General features: G+C 42.0%; 1 protein-coding gene across 3 annotated transcripts; it reads right to left on the bottom strand.

The window, feature by feature from the left end:
- Positions 1-1,201: 1,201 nt before the first annotated feature.
- LOC139339139 (protein starmaker-like) lies at positions 1,202-18,072 on the bottom strand. 3 transcript variants are annotated; one of them, XM_070974619.1, is made up of 34 exons: positions 18,011-18,072; positions 17,838-17,891; positions 15,829-15,900; positions 15,534-15,599; positions 15,311-15,379; positions 14,901-14,972; positions 14,754-14,825; positions 14,578-14,640; positions 14,019-14,090; positions 13,876-13,944; positions 13,204-13,275; positions 12,690-12,758; positions 12,527-12,586; positions 12,005-12,070; positions 11,819-11,887; positions 11,656-11,703; positions 11,392-11,460; positions 11,234-11,287; positions 11,023-11,094; positions 10,587-10,640; positions 10,081-10,146; positions 9,736-9,813; positions 9,567-9,626; positions 9,275-9,355; positions 9,137-9,181; positions 8,838-8,909; positions 8,192-8,242; positions 7,867-7,959; positions 7,682-7,732; positions 5,709-5,762; positions 4,925-5,002; positions 4,499-4,538; positions 3,914-3,965; positions 1,202-3,422 (listed from the first exon to the last, which is right to left on the bottom strand). In XM_070974619.1, exons 1-34 carry the CDS (start codon positions 18,011-18,013, stop codon positions 2,480-2,482), a joined length of 3,009 nt encoding a protein of 1,002 aa, XP_070830720.1. In that variant the 5' UTR covers positions 18,014-18,072; the 3' UTR covers positions 1,202-2,479. The 3 variants fall into 3 exon arrangements, with proteins under 3 accessions (XP_070830720.1, XP_070830722.1, XP_070830723.1); XM_070974621.1 differs by having other exon boundaries at positions 11,819-11,884; XM_070974622.1 differs by lacking the exon at positions 10,587-10,640.
- Between the last annotated feature and the right edge of the window lie 1,958 nt (positions 18,073-20,030).

The raw sequence follows: 20,030 nt of genomic DNA, 5'->3' as shown, positions 1-20,030 counted from the left end.
CAATGACGTGTGAACGAAGTTTTATTTTTTCTGATCATTTCACATCTCACATTCTATTTTTCATTATTATGTTTGATAATTTAACTGTTCAATTATATTATTAGATCATCTAAATAAATGATGTTTTGAACCAAAACCTCCCCCTAACAACAGGAAAATAATTCAGACGCACGCACATATAAATATAAATATACACATGTAATTGTAACCACACCTGTTGGGTGTGGGTGTGCGCGCCAAACCCCGACCAGCACGGTGCAGCTTTGTTCTGCTTGGGTGTAGTCTGTGGCCCTGTGTGAAGCCACGATGGGCTTTGACTGTCATTGTTGAGTGTATTAGTGTTTTATTTGGTCTGAACATTAGTAAATCACTCTAATATGAAGTACTGACCATCATTCAGGTGTCACCCTACATCTGTGTTATTATACATATTTCATCTTTGTCTCTATGAAAAAACAAAAACAATGAATATGTCAGGGTTTTTTTTGTTTTGTTTTGTTTTTTTGGGTGGTGTGTGGGGGGTGGCAAAATATTGCCTGTAATGGCAACATAAATGTAACCGTACTCTCATAACAGTGTTTATACAAGATAACAGGTTTGATCATGTCAAAACTGTGACAGATGACAGAAATACTGAGACGTTTGCAGCCAGCAGACTTCCATCCATCACAGAAATGACTGAAGAAAAGTAAATAGTGTTGAAGGACTGACAAAGAAGTTTCTCCTGGATATTATCTGAGCATGTAACACCAGTAAGCACACATCGGTCAGCAGAAGGAAATAAAGTGTTTGCTTGGTGGGAAACAGACTTTACAAAATACACAAACTGGCAGAAAATGTTCTTTGGACCTTTAATTATCAATTTTACATTTGCATTTATTACACACAGAGTTTTACAATATATTGCACATTAAAAGGTATCATTATTGAACAACACCCAGAATAGGACTGAAAAATAAATATTAGGTTCATTAATCGGAGCTGACATCATCAGACGGCATATCAAACATGGACTTTGAGATAAGAGTCTATTAAAAATCAATGCCATCATTAACGGAAGCAGCAAACAGGTCTTTTCAGGACCGGCTGACACAGTCCAGGCTGGTTTTTAACAGTCAGCTGTTTAATAAGGGATACCTTTTCACCTGGAAAGCATTAAAACATCTAATATGACAGAAGACCTGTGGCTCGCACCACCCGTTCAGACGTTTAAAAGTACTCTTGTGCTTCAAAGTGTTTACTGAGTGGAGATTCACCCGTCACTAAATTAAAAGCAGTAGCTCCACAAAAGCTTTCTCAGACAGAGTTAAGTTGCTACTAAATATTTAAATCCAGCAGCATCCAGGTGTAAATGCTAAGCTAGCAGAACCGCCTGTCAAAGCTAACATTAGCCAGCTAATATATGACCAGTTTAGCCTGACGTAAATATGGTTGACATATCTGACACCTGATCGAAATGCTGTTTAATAACTATGTTAAAAAAAAAACACACATTATACAACAAATTACCAAAAAATCCTTTAAAACATTGAACTACAGCAAACGACCACATGACCCTGGTCATATTAGCGTGTTTGGAAGTTGTGTTGCTTGTGGCTTCCTGTTTACACACTTTTGACGCCACAGATGTTTCCCAAAAAGTGATTTACGAATTACTAAAAAGTCTTTCGTAAATGAGCCATTCCTTAAATTTTAATGTGTAACCCACTATCTTGAAAGTAGATGGCAGCTAGTAAGAACTAAGCAAGCAAGCTAGCAAGGACTTCACTCACAAAGTGATGGATTTACGAGCAGCTGGTGTAACCTCGTCCTGGTTCTTTCTCACCATGAGTCGGTCATTTCATCGCCTCTTTTTGTAAAAACAACGTAAAACAAAGCCTATTGATCATCAAGCCTCAAGCTGGGAGAAGTGGTTTGTTGCAGCCCAGTTAAAACACAAGGAAACAGACTCGTGCTACGTTGCATTGTACTGTTATTTCCTACTGCATCATAACTAATAAAGGCACTAATCACTAAGAGTACACACAGTCTCCACACCTGATCCTTGTCTTTCAGTATGAAACTCTAAGCAATACGTTAAAGTCTGAATTATAAAAGTCTGAAAAATACTTTGCACCTATTTCTTCAATGAATCTAAAACTGGAATAATCAAATACATCAGCTAGTTAAATATTTGAATCTCATTTTCTTAAACATAACGTGGCTGTTTCACACGTAGTAGTGTCGCATAAATGCTGTTTGTTCTCTGTTGTGATTCAAGAAGTCCACACGTTTTAGAAACCATTGTATGTCCTCCTCTGTAGTCTTTGTGCTTTCAGAACTGGCCTGATTTTAGTTTTCCATTTTAAGAAACTGGCACCAAACACCTCTCAGATGCTAACAAAGCAGCAGCATGCTGAGGTTTGTGCGGCACATCAAAAACACTTAAAATGGGGGAACTGAGAAACTGACTTCCCATTGAATCCTTGACCTGTTCCTGTCAAACGTATTCTCGGCTCTCGATGTCCTTTTTAATGGCTTTTTTAATGCGGTCGATTTCATCTTCATCTGAACTGTCGTATTTGTTTTCTTTCTCGTTCTCTTTCTCTTCGCCTGCGTCCTTGTTTTCCGGCCCGGTGCACTGCAGCTCCTCTCGTATCGTGTTCAGCTCCACCAGACCGTCGTGCAGCTGCGTGGCGACCTCCCTGATTTTGGCGGCAAACTCGGACTTGGCCCCCTTCTTGAGTTCTTTGGAGTCTTTGGCCACGAAGTAGATGTCCATACCTACGAAGAGTCCGGTGAGCACACCGGTGGCCATGCTGGCGATCTGGACCGCTCTGGCCGCCGTGCTGCCCGCCACGTTGGCGATCTGCACCACGCGCATGATCTCGTTTGCGTTGATGAGGATGGCCTTTCCTGCCATGGCGCCGTCCTCGTAGAAACTACTGCTGAGCACAGGGAAGTCGCGGTTGTAGGCGTGTTCTTTCATCTTGATCAGGTCGAACTTCTTCAGGTTCTCGATTCCCTGCTTGATGAACTTCAGGCACTTGTTGAGGTCGACCATCTTCTCCTGATAATCCTGCACGATCTTCTCCACCTTCTTGCGGTCCATAGAGTTGTTGACCTGGTTGGAGATGCCGGCGCCTGCCGACGTCAAACCGCCAGCCGTGGCGACACCCAGTCCCACCGCTGTCACAATCAAGGAGGTTCCCATGGTGACCGGTGCCAGAGCGAGGCCGGCGATGGTGGCCACGCCCCCGATGGCACTGGTGGAGCCGCCGGTGATTTGAGCGATCTTTGTGTTTTTGCTGAACTTGTCCAGGCCGTCTGCGATGCTGTTCAGGTCGATGACGTGCTGCCAGAGGCTCTCAGCGCGCTCCGAGAACAGTTTGTTGAAGACACGGATGCCCTTCTGCACCTTCTCCGCCGTCACAGCAAAAGCCCTGAGAGAAGCAAGACGAGAGTTATAACCTTCATTATCTTTAAACGTCATCGTCTCTCACTCACCACTGGTGTACGTCTGCATGCAGATCGTTTCATTTAACCATTCGACTCCCACAAAACCGTAGAAACCAGGTTCTGATTTTCTGATAATCCACACAACCTTCTGTCATCAGCTTTTTCTTTGGAGCTACTCTAATAAAGGAACCATCTGACAGCATGTTCTGTGGATTATCCAGAGGAGTGCTGGCATTGTTTCTGAGTCACTGTTTTTATCAATCATAGTTTTTCAAATGCGACGTTTCAGAGATTTGAGGAGAGAACAAATTAAATTTTATTCTCATAATTATATTGAGGTCGTGGAAGATATTTTACATCTCAACACTCCACGTGAAATCTGCATGGCTGAATACCACTTTGAGAGAGCAAAGATGCCAGACAGTGAAATATTACATTATTATTGTTATATAAATATGAACATCTATTCACTTACTTCGCCTCTTCTTTTTCCGTCATGTCATCATCTTGAGGCGTGTCTTCCCAAACTGAAGGAGTAATAAAGAACGATATTAGCTTTCTCACAATCCTACTTATATTATATGGCCAAAAGTATGTGGACACAAAACATCCAGTGCATTATTCCACAAGTATGGGCACGAATATGCTGTTTTAATAGACACTGACATTGGAGAGATAAAGTCTGGCTCGCAGTCTGCGTTCAAGTTCATCCCAAAGGTGTTGGATGGGGTTGAGGTCAAGGCTCTGAGCAGGCCACTAAACCATTTCTCTATGGGCCTGGCTTTGTGCACAGAAGCACCATCATGTTGAAACTTTATAACGAGGAACACTATTTTCTAAAATATAAATGTATGCTGCAGCATTAAGATTTCCTTTAATAGGAACGTAGGGGTCCAAACCAAGAAAAACAGCACACTAGGGTATGTAAACAGGCACGTCCACATATTTTGGTCACACAGTGTAAGTGGTTCAAGGTTAAACTAAAAAACTGGCCTTCCACTCTTAAAACACAGCCCAAAGAAAGCCAAACAAAGTGAAAAACATTTTATTTATGATTTACCTTCCACTGTGTTCCACCACTCCATAAGATCCTCCACATCCTGAAAGACACCGTGAGATTCAATCAAGATCCTGATTTTTGTATATTAGCAGCTTTTCTTCATGGGTTGTACACAGTTCACACTCACTCTGGTCATCACAATACACTAATATAACACATCATAACGCTGTGCATGAAACAATAATAACTGACAACATTTAAGTAACATACACAAAGAAAATAGAGAGACTCTGAATCTATCGTAACAGAAAAATATCGTCATCATCTGTTCTGAACCCATTCTGGCCACCTGCAGTTTTCTTACATTACCCAATGAATGAGCACTAAAGCTAAAACTTGGATTATTTGTTGGAGAGATAGTTGATAATGTGTCAGATTATGCTGAAATGATACTATGGTGACATATTTTGCTCTCAGAGGCCAAACCTGTCTGTCTTCAGGCTGGGTTGGATCAATACGGAAGTCTTCCAGTTGGTCAAACAAGGACCTGTTTGCACCTTCATTCTGAAACAACAGGAAAAATACTGCTTAAAAATCCAAAACTAACATCAAGATGCTTTCCTGTGTGAAGCCAAAAGTCTGGATCTACAGCTGAAGTGTACGTCAGCAGGACAAAAAGGCTGAGAGACATATAAAAGAGCGAGAAGTCAAATGAACTCATCAAGCGTCACATAGTTTCACTTTTTACACTGTATATGGTGAGATAAAGAGGAGGAAGTGAGGGGAAAAGGATTCTGACTGAACTGACTTATTTCTGCTGTTTTTGCAGAAGTACAAAGGGCTTAAATCTTCCATGGACACGCTGAAAAGGGAAGCAGAGAAACAAGTCTGGGCACATTGCAACCTCCTCCTCTTATCTTCCACACATGCATGCACAAAGACCGTGTGGTGGAGCCAAGGTGTGGGGGTGGGTTTCATGTTGAGAGTGGAGGAAAAAAAAACATGTCAACTATAATAGTCTCTGCTGGGAGCTGAGCGGAGACCCTGGAGACAAACAACAGAAAGGGGTTGTTTTCAGGGATGGGTTGGGTGACTGAAACAGGCCTTTTATAATCCTGAACCACAGTGAGTAAGACGGCAACATGTCAGACTGGTGGATAAATACACAGACACAGACTGGGAGGGAAAAGGTTAAAAGTCGCTCTAAATGTAATGCGAGGTGACTGAAGGAAAGAAAGAAAGACTTCCTGAAGATCATCTGTTTCTCTACCTCTGCTGTGTTGCCTGCAGCTCCGTCCTGCGCAGGCTTCTTTACAACTTTGCCCTAAAACAATGAACACAAACACACAGTTAAAGCACTTTCAATAGCTTTATCAAAACATGCTTTGAGGCTCATATTGGTTCCCATACAGTCCAGACAGCAACACAACCATTATTCAGAGGCAGAGCTGATCTGGAGGTAGGAGTAGTGCTGCTTTGGTCAACGAAAATTCTGACTAAATATCGTTGTCAACGAACCTTTATCGTGTGACGAAAAGGAGACGAGACGCAACGTAAATGCTGGTCATGTGGCGATAACTATAACTAAATATATAATGAAATATTGATGACGAATAAAAATGAAACTAAATGTGGTTTACAAAATAAAAACTCTGCTAAAATGTCTCTTTATTTTAGTTGCCTAAAACAAGACGAGACAAAATGTTCTAACGTTATTTCGTCTCGTTTAGTCGCGTTGTTCTTATTATTTTGCAGTATTTCTGTTTCCTGTGTCTCACTTCAGGGGCTGCTTCAGGTCGCACTGCGCAGTCGCAGGTGACATCACGGCATTAGTTCCCACTCACGGCGTTATTTAGAAGATGCAGCTGCGGTAGGTTAATGTTAACGACAGACAACCGACACAGAGAACAGGACCGATGGCCAGCCGGCTTTGCTTGGTAAAATAAATATGTTGTAAATTCACATCAGAGCGTCTTGGTGTCTGGAATGGGTGTATTCTTGACTCTATAAGGTAACAATATATAATAAGACAACCTTGTTTGAATTGTGAAATGGGTTTGGCTAAAAGATAATTTTGGTTTCGTCTATATTACTAGGTACTTATACTATATTGACTGGGTTAAATAGAATTGCATTACTAAAAAGAGAGTAAAATACAATTTTCATCAACTAAAACTAGACTAAAATAGTCCCGGATAACTCTGACTAAAATAAGACTAAAGTACTCAGACTTTAAGTCGACTGAAACTAGACTAAAAAGAGTATGAACGTGACTAAAACTAATAAAAACTAAAATGACAGCTTGACACAAAGACTAGACTAAGACTAAAATTAAAACAGGCCGCCAAAAGCAACACCAGGTAAGAGTGATCATTTTTAACATCTTAAAAATGACAAAAAAGGGCATAATAACTGATAACTTCTTCCCTTCAAAACAGTAACCGGGTGACAAACTCATGCCGTGCTCATAAAAGGCAGTATTTGAAATTTCAGCTATGCTAACTTAGCAACCTCGCCAAAATAAGGTCACACAGAGGAGCACTCCAGTGAGCAAAGAGAGATGATGGTGACGGGTGAAAGTGTTGCTTAACTGCAACTTTCCCATAACAAAGGAGAAATGTTGCACTGTGGAACATTCGGCAGGAGGAAGTGAACATGATATGGACACAGCTTCTTTTGTTCCACAGAGACGTTTCAGACCAGAACAGAGTGAAAAGCAAACGATGTGCACTAAACAGCCAACAGGAGGGCATTTCTGACGTAGCTTTGTATTGACGTGGGCTGGTGTGATGCAGATCCTCCACTGGAGCGTGTTTCATTTGTGTTAACACCTGCTGACATCAACTTTTTTCCTCCATATATTCAACACGCACCTATCAATGAACTTAATTGGCAGAGAATAACGAGCACTGGATGCCTGGAATGGGTGGATGTGGCGTACAGCGCTTCAGGACCGTGACCTGCAGGATGACGTATCATGCCCACTCAGATTCTTGTTTCTCCAGTTCAGCGACGTGCAGAAACACAATGTCTGCTGAACAGGCTGCAGACTGATACAGAGCCGCTGTCTGAGAACAAAAATGCCTGATTTTTGTTTTTAGGGTGGAAGGATGCGGACGATCGTGTTGTCCTCAATGATGTGAACTGCTCAATGAGGACAAAGTGCAGTTAGCTGATGTGTTAAAACACAAGCAGGCTTTGTCCACACGTGAGGAAGCAAGCTGGTACATATTTGACTGTTACCTTGACTCGAGGCATGAAGGGATTGTGTCTTTTAGGTTTCTTGACTTTTGTCTGAAATGAAAAAAAGGAAAAAAAAAATCAGGATTTCTGTGTTACTTTGAGGAAGATTTTGAAGCATTTGTTCCAGCTGACTGTTTAACCAATCAACAAGCAAAGATGGAGCGGAAGGAAATGAGTTAAAAGACCTCCTCTGTTTTGTCTTTGCCCTCCTCGTCTTTCTGCTCCTCTTTGGACGAAGGATCATCTTCTTCTCCCAGCCCCTCATCATCAGACGGAGCCTGAAGTAAACAACAAAGTGTGAGCATAGCAGTGAAACAAATCAGTGCCCGGAGGAAAGAGGTTACACAAGGCTGCATGTGAATGAACTTAGATTCTAACATTCTGCAGCCTTTGCCAAAGATTTGAGGAGGTAATGAATCAAACATCGTGTCTCACAAACTGAGGGACGAGCAAAGAAGACAAATGTCTTCATGACTCTACAAGAAGTGCAAACATCAAAATAAAACAAACCTTAGCAGCTGCACGAGGCATAAACGGATTATGATGCTTTTTCACCTTGGTCTGTAAAAGAAACGGCACAGTGATGATGTGTTAGATGAGAGGCTATAACTTCCCTCAAACATGCAGGTAACTATTCTATTTCTGTATGTCTCATCTCATTATCATCTGCTCCCATCACTGAGAGATTTACTATTTCCACTGAACAGCCCCTCAATAAGCAGTGGCTTTGTGGGGAAAGAAATTCATGCTGTGCAGCCAAACATCGTTCTAATCTACCGGATATCCCAAAGTGGAATACCAAATATATCAGGCTGAACTTTGGAGAAATGTCTATGAATTATACAACAATGAAGCTGATGTTAAGAAGTTCAATCCACGAGCTTGGACAAACCTCACAGTAACAATAACCCGGAGGTATCGCATGTCATTTGAATGAAAGAAGTGATAAGTAGGAAGCAGGAACTAGAACGTTTACATGTTGGAGCAAATACTGTGTTTGTTTACACCTTCATGTATGTGGAGTCCTATCACACATAGACTGACAGAGAAAGTCTCACGCTCAGCACACACAGACGTAAGATAAATACTGCAGTCAGTCAGCCTCTGATTAGCAATTAATGCAATCTTATCGACAGTGATGAAGAGATAAACGTACTGTTTTGCTCTCGTCTCTCCCTTTGGCTTCAGCAGATTCTTCGTTTTTGAGGCCTTCGTCATCTGATTGGCTCTGCAGCAAATTAAACTCATTAGATTATAACTACAGTAATCTCAGGAAAAGTGTTTTCGACAAAGAGTCAAAGTCTGCACATGCTTCGTTCTGCACAGTGAAGGTTAAACATCAAGTGAAGGAACAATAAGCAAAACACATTTCTGACTCAGGGGGGAAAAAAACTCCATTATATCCAATAGCTGATATTCAATAACAAACCAATATGTTGGCCTGACTGTCCGTACCTGATGGTGCTTCTGCAGAGCACGTCTCTCTGCTCTGCTCAGCTCCTGAAATTAAAGCAGAGCAGTTTCTTTAACCACACATCAGCTCCAAACTGACACACAGACATTTTTTCCTATAAGGCTGAAAGCTTAAACTACCTCATCTGAAGGTCTGACGGGAACTTCAGGACTTTCTGCAGCTTTAGCTTTTTTCTCTCTGGAGTTCACGTCCTTGTTGTCCTGCAGAGGACAAAGTATGAGAAACTAGTGACACCTTTCCATACAAAGCATGACAGTCAGAAGCATTGTGTGGCTTGCTGGAATATAAAATCATTAACTCCTTTTAATTGTATTTTAACAGATATCTTCAAATATATTCAGGCTCTGAGGAAGCAGAGATGTGCAGACAGCCCACAAGTCACTGAGCAAATCTGAGAAGTGCAAACTGTACCTGATGACCCTCAGTTCCTCTTGGTTTTACTTTGCTGTATGTCGATATGCTCTTCATCTCCTGAGGAAAGATCACAGCGTTAAGTATAAAATTCACAGCAGAGGGACGGACGAATAGTCTCACATGGACCACGTCTCTGAGTGCCAGTTGTGTTCTACTGCTTGTGAACCTCTTCAGTTGGTCTGGGTGGGACCGACGGCGTTTCACTTCTTTCTTTGCTCTCTCGCTGGATCATGTTGCCTTTGACCTGACAAGGACACACACACGCACACACGCACACACACACACACACACACACAGTCACACAGTGTGTCGGAGCAGGAGGACGGTGAGGTTTGACGACGAGCAAGCTGGATTTAAAGGGAGGTAAAGGGGATGAGGAGGAGCGTGAGGAGGAGGGTGTTTTTGACAGAAGCTGATCAGCTCTGTGTGTGTGTGTGTGTGTGTGTGTGTGTGTGTGTGTGTGTGTGTGTGGTCACTGATGACTCATGAGTGATGCAAAAAATAGACTGACCATTTTCGGTTTCTCTTCCACTTGTTTCCCATCCTCCTTGAGCGTCTCTGTGTCTTCAGTGTCTTTCTGAACGAAGGACTTCAGCGTTAGCATTTAAACAGCATCGACCAAAATCAGATTACTTGTGCAGCAATTAAAGGACCGTACCAAGTTATTTTTGCTAGTTTAACTCTTTAACTACAATCCATGTACTACAGAAATCCATTTGCTCTCTTGAAACCTGTTTGAGTTGTGTCATTCATCACAGGGTTTAGCTGTGATGTTAAGTGCATGTGTTCTGTAGTAAACTGGGTGCAGCATGAGAAATCACAGGTATGGTCCTTTAAGTCTTCAGCACACCATTACAACTCATTAAAACGAACCAAAGATTCTACAAACATCACCTCCATCACCGTTACCACAGTCCCACCACCACTATGATGACTTCCTGCCACCTTAAACCTCATCATCATGACTATCTCACCAACACCTCCACCACGACCAAACACAATCAAGAGCATAGTTACTTTATTTGCAGAGCGGAACAGATTGAGTTTGGACATGGCTCCAACCACGGTGCTCTGAGGTGGAAAGATTTAAGGGAACGCTTCAGCATTTTAGATAAGTATCTGCTTTGTCTGCCATCAGCCACAATGAGTCCGCTAATAAATCCACAAGATAAGAGAAGTAAAGCTGGACGACGGACAGAACCTGTGGGTAAATCTGAAACCTTTGGCTCATGACTCTCCACTTTCTGACCAAAGCAGAACAAAGCACTTCACGCTGCCTGTTTCACCCATGTGCCCACACACACTCACAAGATTGGCAATAGAGCAACACGTGAGGAAGCAGCAAGCTTCTCCTTTTTTATTGACAACAGACAAACAATGTGCAGAGGCTTTTCAACCCCTAACAAACATGACTTCAAACTTATGAAACAGGAACGAGCAAATATCAAAGCACCTGTTTGTTGCCTGATGACTTCTCGCTGCTCGCAGGTGGATCTTCGTCGTCTGAGCCCGCCTGCTTCTCCGGCTGCAGCGAGAAGACAGAAATCATTATTTTATGAACGACACATAAAAGAGGCTGCACAGTTACGGTCCTTCAATACATCCATTCATCAAAGGAAACTTTACTTATCTCTCGAGCACTATCACATCTAAACCTTCCTTACCTTGTTTGCGGATCGAAACGGATTCAGCTTTGTCATCGTCTCAGCGAGTTTGCTCTGAATGTGAAACAAAACAAACGAGAGACAAAAAAAATATGAAATAGGGAAACAATAAAGAAAATAAATTGCTGACTGAAACCCAGAGAGAAAACCTCACAAACCTGTTTCTGACTGGGCTGGCCCTCTCCACTGTCCAATATCTCCTCACGGTCAGAATCTGGGTTCTTCTCCTGCACAAGGAGCCAAATTTACAGTAAAATATAAACAACAGTAGTACAACAATCATCTGTGGACGACTTCATCATTGTCTTTTATTGTTTTCAGGCGTTTCTGACTGAGATACTATTTAGCTTCAGGGGCGTGTGATGGGGAAGATGAACTGATGATATGCAGCAAAAGTCAAGAGTTCAGTCTGCCGCTCTTACCTGTTTGTCAGTGTAGAAGGTGCTCTTCATCATCGCACTGAAACCGTTCTGAAATGACACAGACACTGCTGCAGTCCACTTAAAAACAGCCCTAACCCTCACCTTAACGTCACAGCTGATATAAAGCAGATTTACTTCAACAGAGAGGAGATCAGTCACTCACCTGCTTGGCTTTGGGCTTCTCTGTGGTGGAGGTATTCTCACTCGAGCGTTCAGCCTTTTCCTTATCCTGCTACAACACATTACACATGAGCAGCATGTCATTAATCTCAGAACATGACCAACAGTGTAAAGTAGTTTCTGTGATGCGTGACGAGAGGAGTGCAGTGCGGTGAGCGTCGTCTCACACCTTTGAAGGCTTCTCTATGAGACTGTCGCTGCTGGCAGAGAGATCTCCACCCACGGACAAATCATCCTGAACAGAGGGACACAGCGCACAGTCAGAAAGCAACAGCCAAGACGAAAAAGGACGCTCAGAAGCTTCACTTCGAGGTGAAATGTCAACATTTCACTTAAGAACTGCAGACACTGGAGCAAAGCAGACTGTGGGTGACTATTAGCAAGAAAGGTGAGAAATTAAATGGAGCAACTGTTAACTAGAAAACAACCGAAACACCGAACATTTAACAAGCGTTAAAGGTGCCATGTTTGATTTTTATGTGATTATCTTTCATGTTTTTGTTTGCAGAAAGGAGCAGGCGTGCATGGACAGGTAAAATAGAGTGTCTGGGAAACAATGGTGTCATCACCTCAGTCTGTGCATGCCCATTGTTGCTTTGTATAATGAGCCTAAAACAACAACAACAACAACAATGGCGGACTGGCAGTTTGTTTACACTCGTTAGCTGTCTGAAAAACTTAGCCGTCTTACCTGAGACTGAGATTTGGCACCTTTTTTTTTGAACACACCACTAAAGATTCCTCCTTTCTCCTGAGAAAATAATATGAAGCCAACATGTCAAATCACTACATTCACTCATTTACTACTCATGGTTAATGCTGCAGAATCAGTGGCTGGCTTTAAGAAACCTCACCTTCGTGTTGTTATTCTCAGACAGATTATCGTTGCTGCCTGAGAGCTCGCTGGGTTCAGACAAATCATCCTGAAGGCGAGAAACAAATGCAGAGTAATTAACATTAATCCTGCTGAATTGCTTTGTAGTAAGACGGTTTAACGGTGAGATTTGTAAGATGCAGCAATACTCCATGACTCTCACCTGAGACTGCGTCCTTGCTCCAAAGGGTTTGGGGGTTTTTTTAAACATGCCACTGAAAATCCCTCCTGCCTCCTGGAACAAAAGTTACATCAAAGCGGTTTAAGGAAATTTGGCCCAAAATGGAGGAGTTCAGTAAGGAATTCCTCCGCTTTCACGACCTCACCTTAGTGTTGCTGTTCACGGAAAGATTGTCGCTGCTGCCTGAGAGCTCGCCAGGTGCAGACAAATCATCCTGAAGGCGAGATGCAAACATCCCCGTCTGATTATTACCTTCATCTCCTAATAAGCTAACGCAGGTATATGTGAGACAAATGAGGTGCAGAGCTCTCACCTGAGACTGCGTCCTCGCTCCGAAAGGCTTTGGGGATTTCTTAAACATCCCACTGAACATCCCTCCTGACTCCTGGAAAAAAGAAAGTCACATGGAACGGTTTTGTGAAATTCTGCCCATAATGGAGGAAGTTAGGTTTCAAATGTCCGATGGATCGGTACGCCCTTCACTCAGCCGCTTGTAGCCTCCTCTGAAACGCTAACACTTGCAGGTTTGCCTCGCCCTTCCAACACACACAAGAACAAACACAGAAACACACTTTCCCAGACGCTGCATATAATGAGCTGAGCTCTATACAAACAGCATTAAGGTACAGTCACATTATCCCACAGGTCAGTGACACCGCTCAGCCCTGAAACAGGATGTGATGTCACAATCGTCATGTGGTTGATCAATAAATATGGAAGAATGATGACTTTCCTGTTTCAAAGCAAAGTGCATCAGTGTTCACACCAGTAGATGCAAACTGACAGGCGGCTGTGTGGAAGCTGCACTAAAACAAGAAACGCATGCTTGAACACAGATTTTAGATGAAGTGAATGAGCAATGGAGCAAATACATGCAGGACAGAGGTGTGATGTGACTGTACCATCAGCTTAGACTGAAAACAGGGAGCAAGTGTTAGTCACAGCGGCTGAATATGGAGATGAGCAGCTGCCTGTCACAACCCACCTTAGTGTTGCTGTTTGCAGAGAGATTGTCGCTGCTGCCTGAGAGCTCGCAGGGTGCCCACAACTCATCCTGAAGGCAAGAGACAAACACTCGTTACCGATTAATAATGTGACACAGGTAAAAGTGAGACGCGCAGTTCTCACCTGAGACTGTGTCCTCGCTCCAAGTGGCTTTGAGGATTTTTTAAACATCCCGCTGAACATCCCTCCTGACTCCTGAAAAATAAAAAGTCACATATTAGTTGCTTATACGTTCCCTGAAATGAAACGGAAAATAAAACCTTTTGTTCTGTCTATTGAACCGATGCAGCTGTCAGATGGACAGACGGGGATTTGGTGCTTCACACGCTGGCCAGCACCTCATCCAAACTGCTGATGCAGGCAGGTTCAGCTTCCAAACAGCCACAAAAACAAATCACACCCTTCCCAAACTCACCATTCACTGAGTCGAGGTCTACACAACCACTGGAGGTTAAATCAATTCAGAATCACCAACATGTGTCGCTGGTCAACACTAAGGAAGAGCTCTGTGGTCATTTAGAGTAAAAAAAAAAAGTGCTTAAAATGCTTTAAAATCACAGTTAAGAACAAACTGCCTCCAGCAGCATCACAGGCTTGTGAGCGTCGTTTGTATTTGTTTCCAGTTGTTTGTGTTTTTGAATGTTTTTGCATTTAAAAAACTGGTTTGGCTGATGAGACTCACTTTAGTTGTGGTGTTTTCAGACGGACTGTCATTGCTGCCTGTGAACTCGTTCTCCAAAAGATCCTGAAACACATGATGATCAGTCAGGAAATAACACAACAGTTTACATGTCATGATGATTTACTCTCTGGACATATCTTTGACAGCAGACAGCAGATAGCAGATCAATGGTTCACCTGTGAAGGCCTCCGGGCGTGTCCTGGTTTAGGAGATCGTTTGAGCATCCCACTGAACACGCCTGACTTTTCCTGCAGACAAAAGGTTCACTTTCAAAGACTGACGTGAGAAAACCAAAAATCTCACAGAGCAGAACGTAAACTCACCTTTGACGACTTGTTGTCTGTTAAACTGTCAGTACTGACAGACAGCTCAGGATTCGGTAATGACAGGTTGTCCTGTAAAGGATTGAAAAGCTTTAGAATCTCATCTGTGAATTTCAAAACAACTATGGAGACACATATTTAAATATTTCATTGTTTTATGACCATCACTTTTCTTTTACGTCTTCCCATTTTTGTTGATGGGTACAATACAGATTCAAGTGATTACAAAAGATTTTTCAGTAGCATAAACTCAGAAATACAGAGTAATAAAGGTAAATAAATAATACATGAAAATAAAATGATGAAAAATTTGTCAAAATAAAGGCAACCTGAGACCCATTTTTCTTTCTCTTGACTGATCTTTCGCTGATCAACTGATTGATTAATCGACTAATGATTTCACTACCCACCTGCGGTTGGCCCTCTTTGCCAGCTTTGGTCGTCTTCTTAAACATTCCTTTGAACACGCCTCCTTTCTCCTGAAATATCAATAAATAAGTCCGTCCGTCTATAAGCTAAAAAACACTGCCATTATTCATAGCACAATGAAAGCTCCTCAGTTTGGTTACTGATGGCCAGAAAAAAAGTTTGAAAAGAAAAATTAAATTTCCAGGACTGTTTCCTGAGCCTCACCTTGGCGCTGTTGTCAGTCAGACTGTCGCTGCTCTTTGAAAGTTCACTGCTGGCTGATAAACTGTCCTGTAACATCAACACACAAACTTTGTGAGCAGACGCAGAATCAGATGCTGTAATTCCATCATTTGCAGATTTCACAAAGCAGCAGTTATTGTGATTTTATTACTGCACACATGAACAGCATGAGAACAGGTGAGCATCTTAAATGAAACATTCAAGAGACATTCGATCAGTGTATTAACTTATCAAATGAATTTGATGATTGAAGTTAAAAAACAATCTATGACCTCACCTGAGTTTGGACAGACGGTTCTGCAGACTTAGAGGATCTTTTAAACATTCCACCGAATAACGCCGCTTTTTGCTGCATGAGGGGCGAAAAAGAGCAAACTAATTCAGTTCTGACAGAGCAGCTTCAGTGAGAGTGAGCGAGTAACAGAGGGTGAACGTTCGCTGCCATGACCTGTGAGTCAGCAGCATCAATCTGCCCCTGCACGGAAAAGATGCTTCGAATGACCGACAATTCACAGATGACTCTATGGATGAGCGGACGCATTCACTGGTTCACATCCCACGGTCCAGGTTTCAAGTCCGGACTTGAAGCTGGTTTCATGTCTGGACTTGAAACCTTGACGACAGTAAATTTAGGGTGATTGGTGCGTTTCTAGCTCTGTGAAAACTGACCATAATACTGATCAGCCTGTTAAAGAACGACTGGAGCACTACAATACATCAGACTGGACAGTAAACAGATTTTAGCCTTTTTTAGCTTAACATTTAAAGCCTTTTCTAAGGATGCAGCTGTAAACAAAAAGGTCTGTAAGTTTCTTGATGATCGTCTTGATATAAACAGAAACTGTGATGCTTTATTTCAGGTTTAACTAATAAACAGTGTAGAACACAAACCCCTTTCTGTACTTTACATAACAGTATTAAATAAAGTAGGAGGGACTCAAGGGCTCCAGCAGCTTCAGGTGTGTTATGAGTCAACTGGTTTGTGATCATTGAACTGAAAGACTCTTCAATAATACGCACATGTTCCTTCAGCACAATAACTTGAATACTTCAGTCTATTTTGACTCAGTCCATCATAAACTGCTCTGCAGCTGGAAATACTCACTTGACACAAAAAGTGTGTTAATCCACTGCTAAAAGTAGTCCCAAACTTAAGTAACGTTTTTTAAAAACTGCAGTGCCCAGCTGCTTTAGAAAATTTCTGAGCCTATATTAAAAAACGAATTATATATTTGTAAGTTGTGTTTAAAGATTTTTGTCAGTCAGTAGCAACACGTTGTTGGTTTTGGTCTTTTCATGGGATTTGTTGAAATATCGTCACATCACTCTTTTTTGTGGCACGAGTTGCAGATGGAGGGCAGGAAGTGATTTTCTGCATAGGAGGCACTTCAACACACACTCAAAATGCAGCTGTGTTGTGATTATGGTTGGTCAATTTGATCAAACCGAGACACCATAAGGAGCTTGATCGAGTACCAAAAGTTGTTGTCCATAAGGGGGAAAGCCTAGGTACCAAGGTTGTGCACCCAACGGCTAACAAGAAAGTTGTTTGCCTCCATACTTTTGAATACTTTGATTTGGTTTCTAGAGCAGAATGACATCTGAATGAGCAGGTAGTTGTTATATCTACTGCCTCAATAGCAGCTGCCTCATAACATAAAGGTCACATCCAACATTTTCTCTGATTTTCTGTACAGTTTTCTCTTGTAATTTCTTCTAAACTAGCAGATTACGAACTTTCCTCCATCTCGTCCATTGGTTTTCACTTCCTGCCCTCCATTTGAATCCAACATCAAGTTACAGCAAACAACCTATGCAACCAGCCTCATTCTTTAATTTCTCAAACTTGATGCAGTCTTGTGCTGTGGATATTCATATTAATATATCTAATCTGGTGTGGGGGGTTAATGGGGGCCCAGTGGCACATTTTCGCCCTGGACCATGCTGGTCGGTTAATCCGGCCGTGATGACAGAGCTACGGTTTGTACACTGAGCACTCAAAGCTGAGAGTCAGCTTTTCAGCCTCATAGTCATTGTTAGATGTTAAATCCGATGCGCCAGCACAACAGAAAACATGAGCACATACTTTTGGACTTCACTGTGTAAGTGTGTGTTTGTACATGGAGAGTTTCCGTCGCACAGATTGAGGTTAGGTCGGTTAAATTCGGTAAACCACGGTCGTTAACTGACTTCAGCAAACTGTAAATGCAGCTCCGCAAAAAACCTTTCAACACTAACGTTAGCTGGCTAAACTTTCATGAAAGACAACGGACAGATAACACTCACAGCTACGCCTCCTCCTTCACACTCCAAGTCCAGATCCAGGTTGTCGTATCGCTCCTGTCAAACAGTGCATTTCCATCGTCATTCGCGGTTACTTTCACAGACATTAACCGACATGTTCGGTTTATGGTGCGCTTTAAACACGAACGTTAGCTAGTTTTTAAACGTTAACTCACCATTGAGTTAGCTTCTCTCAGTCCGCCCTTGTTTGGCGTTAGTGTTTGGTTATTCCGCTGTTGTTGTTATTGTTTGCTGTTGTTGTTGATTTGTTTTGTTTTGTTGAGACGTTACAGTCCCCAGTGAGACTTTCCGTCCGTCTCGTGTCGATACTGTTGTTTTCACACACTAAGATGTGAAGTTAAAGAGCCTCTCTGAAAAAAAGGAAAAGAAAAATTAGGGCAGAGATGAGACACTTCCCACAGCTCCTTGTCACTCCTGCGGCTTTTCAGAAAGCAGACGCCTCCTGCTAACAATAGTAAAACCTGCGAATCCAGTTTTTTTTATTTCCTCTACCTGTGCTGTCGTCCCCAGGAGGGCGTGTCCGCCTCACCTGGGAGCTTGAGAGCAGCCTGATGCTGCTTTCAAGTGCTGCACGGAAACTCCTGTTATTGGTTTCCTCGATCGCTATAAAAACATTAACTCCCAATTCCTAAGGTTCACACTGGAAAAGTGAGAAAATAAAGTGGACCCAGAGCAGACAGAATGCACACTGAATACTCAGAAACACTTATTTGTATACAAACGTTGTATATTGTTGGTCATTGTGCTTTTTAGATGTATTTCAGAATCAGAATCAGCTTTATTGGACATGTGTACACATACAAATCTGACTGTTTTAAGTTGGTCTCAGTGTATTTTCACAGTTACAAGAACAAATTCAATATTCATATGTACACCCATCTCTTCACCTATATAAGAGTTTATTTTTTTCCATCCTTGTTGAGCCTTGTTTTAATTTTTATGCATCCATTTCTTTCTTCCTGTAAATTATCATTAATTTTGATCAGCAAAGCAAAATTTTCCAAACTGAATATGTAGAAAAAGGAAAAGGATAATACCTGTAAACACTGCCAGACATGCCAGTCATGGAATAATGGAATATTTAAAAAAATATAAATAAATAAAAACCAATGCTTGAAACATTCTACAACAGTATTATGTGATTTCTATTAATTCTATGATGAAACCAGTAAAATTCAGTGTCCTGTACTGGGAATAGTTTTATTGACTTAATGAGTTTTTATTGAACTCGATGTGGCTCATTGTCAATATAACAGAAGCACTTCAGTGTAGATAACAGAGCTGTAAAAGCATTAGCTGATAAGCTGTGTTTACATGTCTACCATTGATGTCTCACAGCTGCACAAGGTCTCTCACAGAACTTCCTTTAAACGTCAAATGGCAAATAAAGTTAACTCTTTGATCTTGGTTTATCTTTAAATGCAATCGATCGCACAAATCTGGCAATAACAAGGCTGTCTCCACCCCTTTTCTGGTACCATGAATACAGATGAAACATTACGACTTCAATGCAGATCCTGTTCCAGCCTTCAAGCCTGGTGAGATATCTGTTGCTGAAAAATGTGTTAAATGTGTTGAAAGTAATAATAATAATAATAAATTTTATTTAAAGGCGCCTTTCTTGACACTCAAGGTCACCGTACAAGACATTTAGAAACTTTAAAAATATCGATGACAAAACAATGAAACAATAAAACAATAAAAGGCAGCAAACAGGGTGTTAAGTGCAATAGGCAGTCTTGAACAGATGGGTTTTGAGCTGTGATTTGAAGTGGGTAAAAGAGTCAATGTTCCTGAGTTGGGGTGGTAGTGAGTTCCAGAGACGGGGAGCAGAGCGGCTGAATGCTCTGCTCCCCATGGTGGTGAGACGAGTGGAGGGGACAGACAGTTGGATGGAGGAGGAGGATCTTAGGGTTCGAGATGGAGTGGGGATGTGGAGGAGATCAGACAGATAAGGGGGGGCGAGGTTGTGGATGGCCTTAAATGTAAACAGGAGGACTTTGAATTGTATGCGGTACTGAACCGGGAGCCAGTGGAGCTGTTGGAGGACAGGAGTGATGTGATGGATGGAGGGAGTTTGGGTAATGATGCGGGCAGCTGAATTTTGGACCAGTTGAAGTTTATGGAGAGATTTGTGAGGGAGGCCGAAGAGGAGAGAATTGCAGTAGTCCAGGC

The sequence above is a fragment of the Chaetodon trifascialis genome, chromosome 11 (genome assembly GCF_039877785.1).
Source record: "Chaetodon trifascialis isolate fChaTrf1 chromosome 11, fChaTrf1.hap1, whole genome shotgun sequence".
Classification (NCBI taxonomy): Eukaryota; Metazoa; Chordata; class Actinopteri; order Chaetodontiformes; family Chaetodontidae; genus Chaetodon; species Chaetodon trifascialis.
The sequence above is the reverse complement of the archived record's forward strand: the minus strand, read 5'-3'. Positions and strand labels throughout refer to the sequence as shown.

Coding starts and splice junctions, on each gene's coding strand:
- LOC139339139 (XM_070974619.1), bottom strand. Junction 15,901..17,837: donor GTGAAGGAGGAGGCGTAGCT/GTGAGTGTTATC, acceptor CCCCTCATGCAG/CAAAAAGCGGCGTTATTCGG. Junction 11,704..11,818: donor AGAAGCCCAAAGCCAAGCAG/GTGAGTGACTGA, acceptor GTGTCATTTCAG/AACGGTTTCAGTGCGATGAT.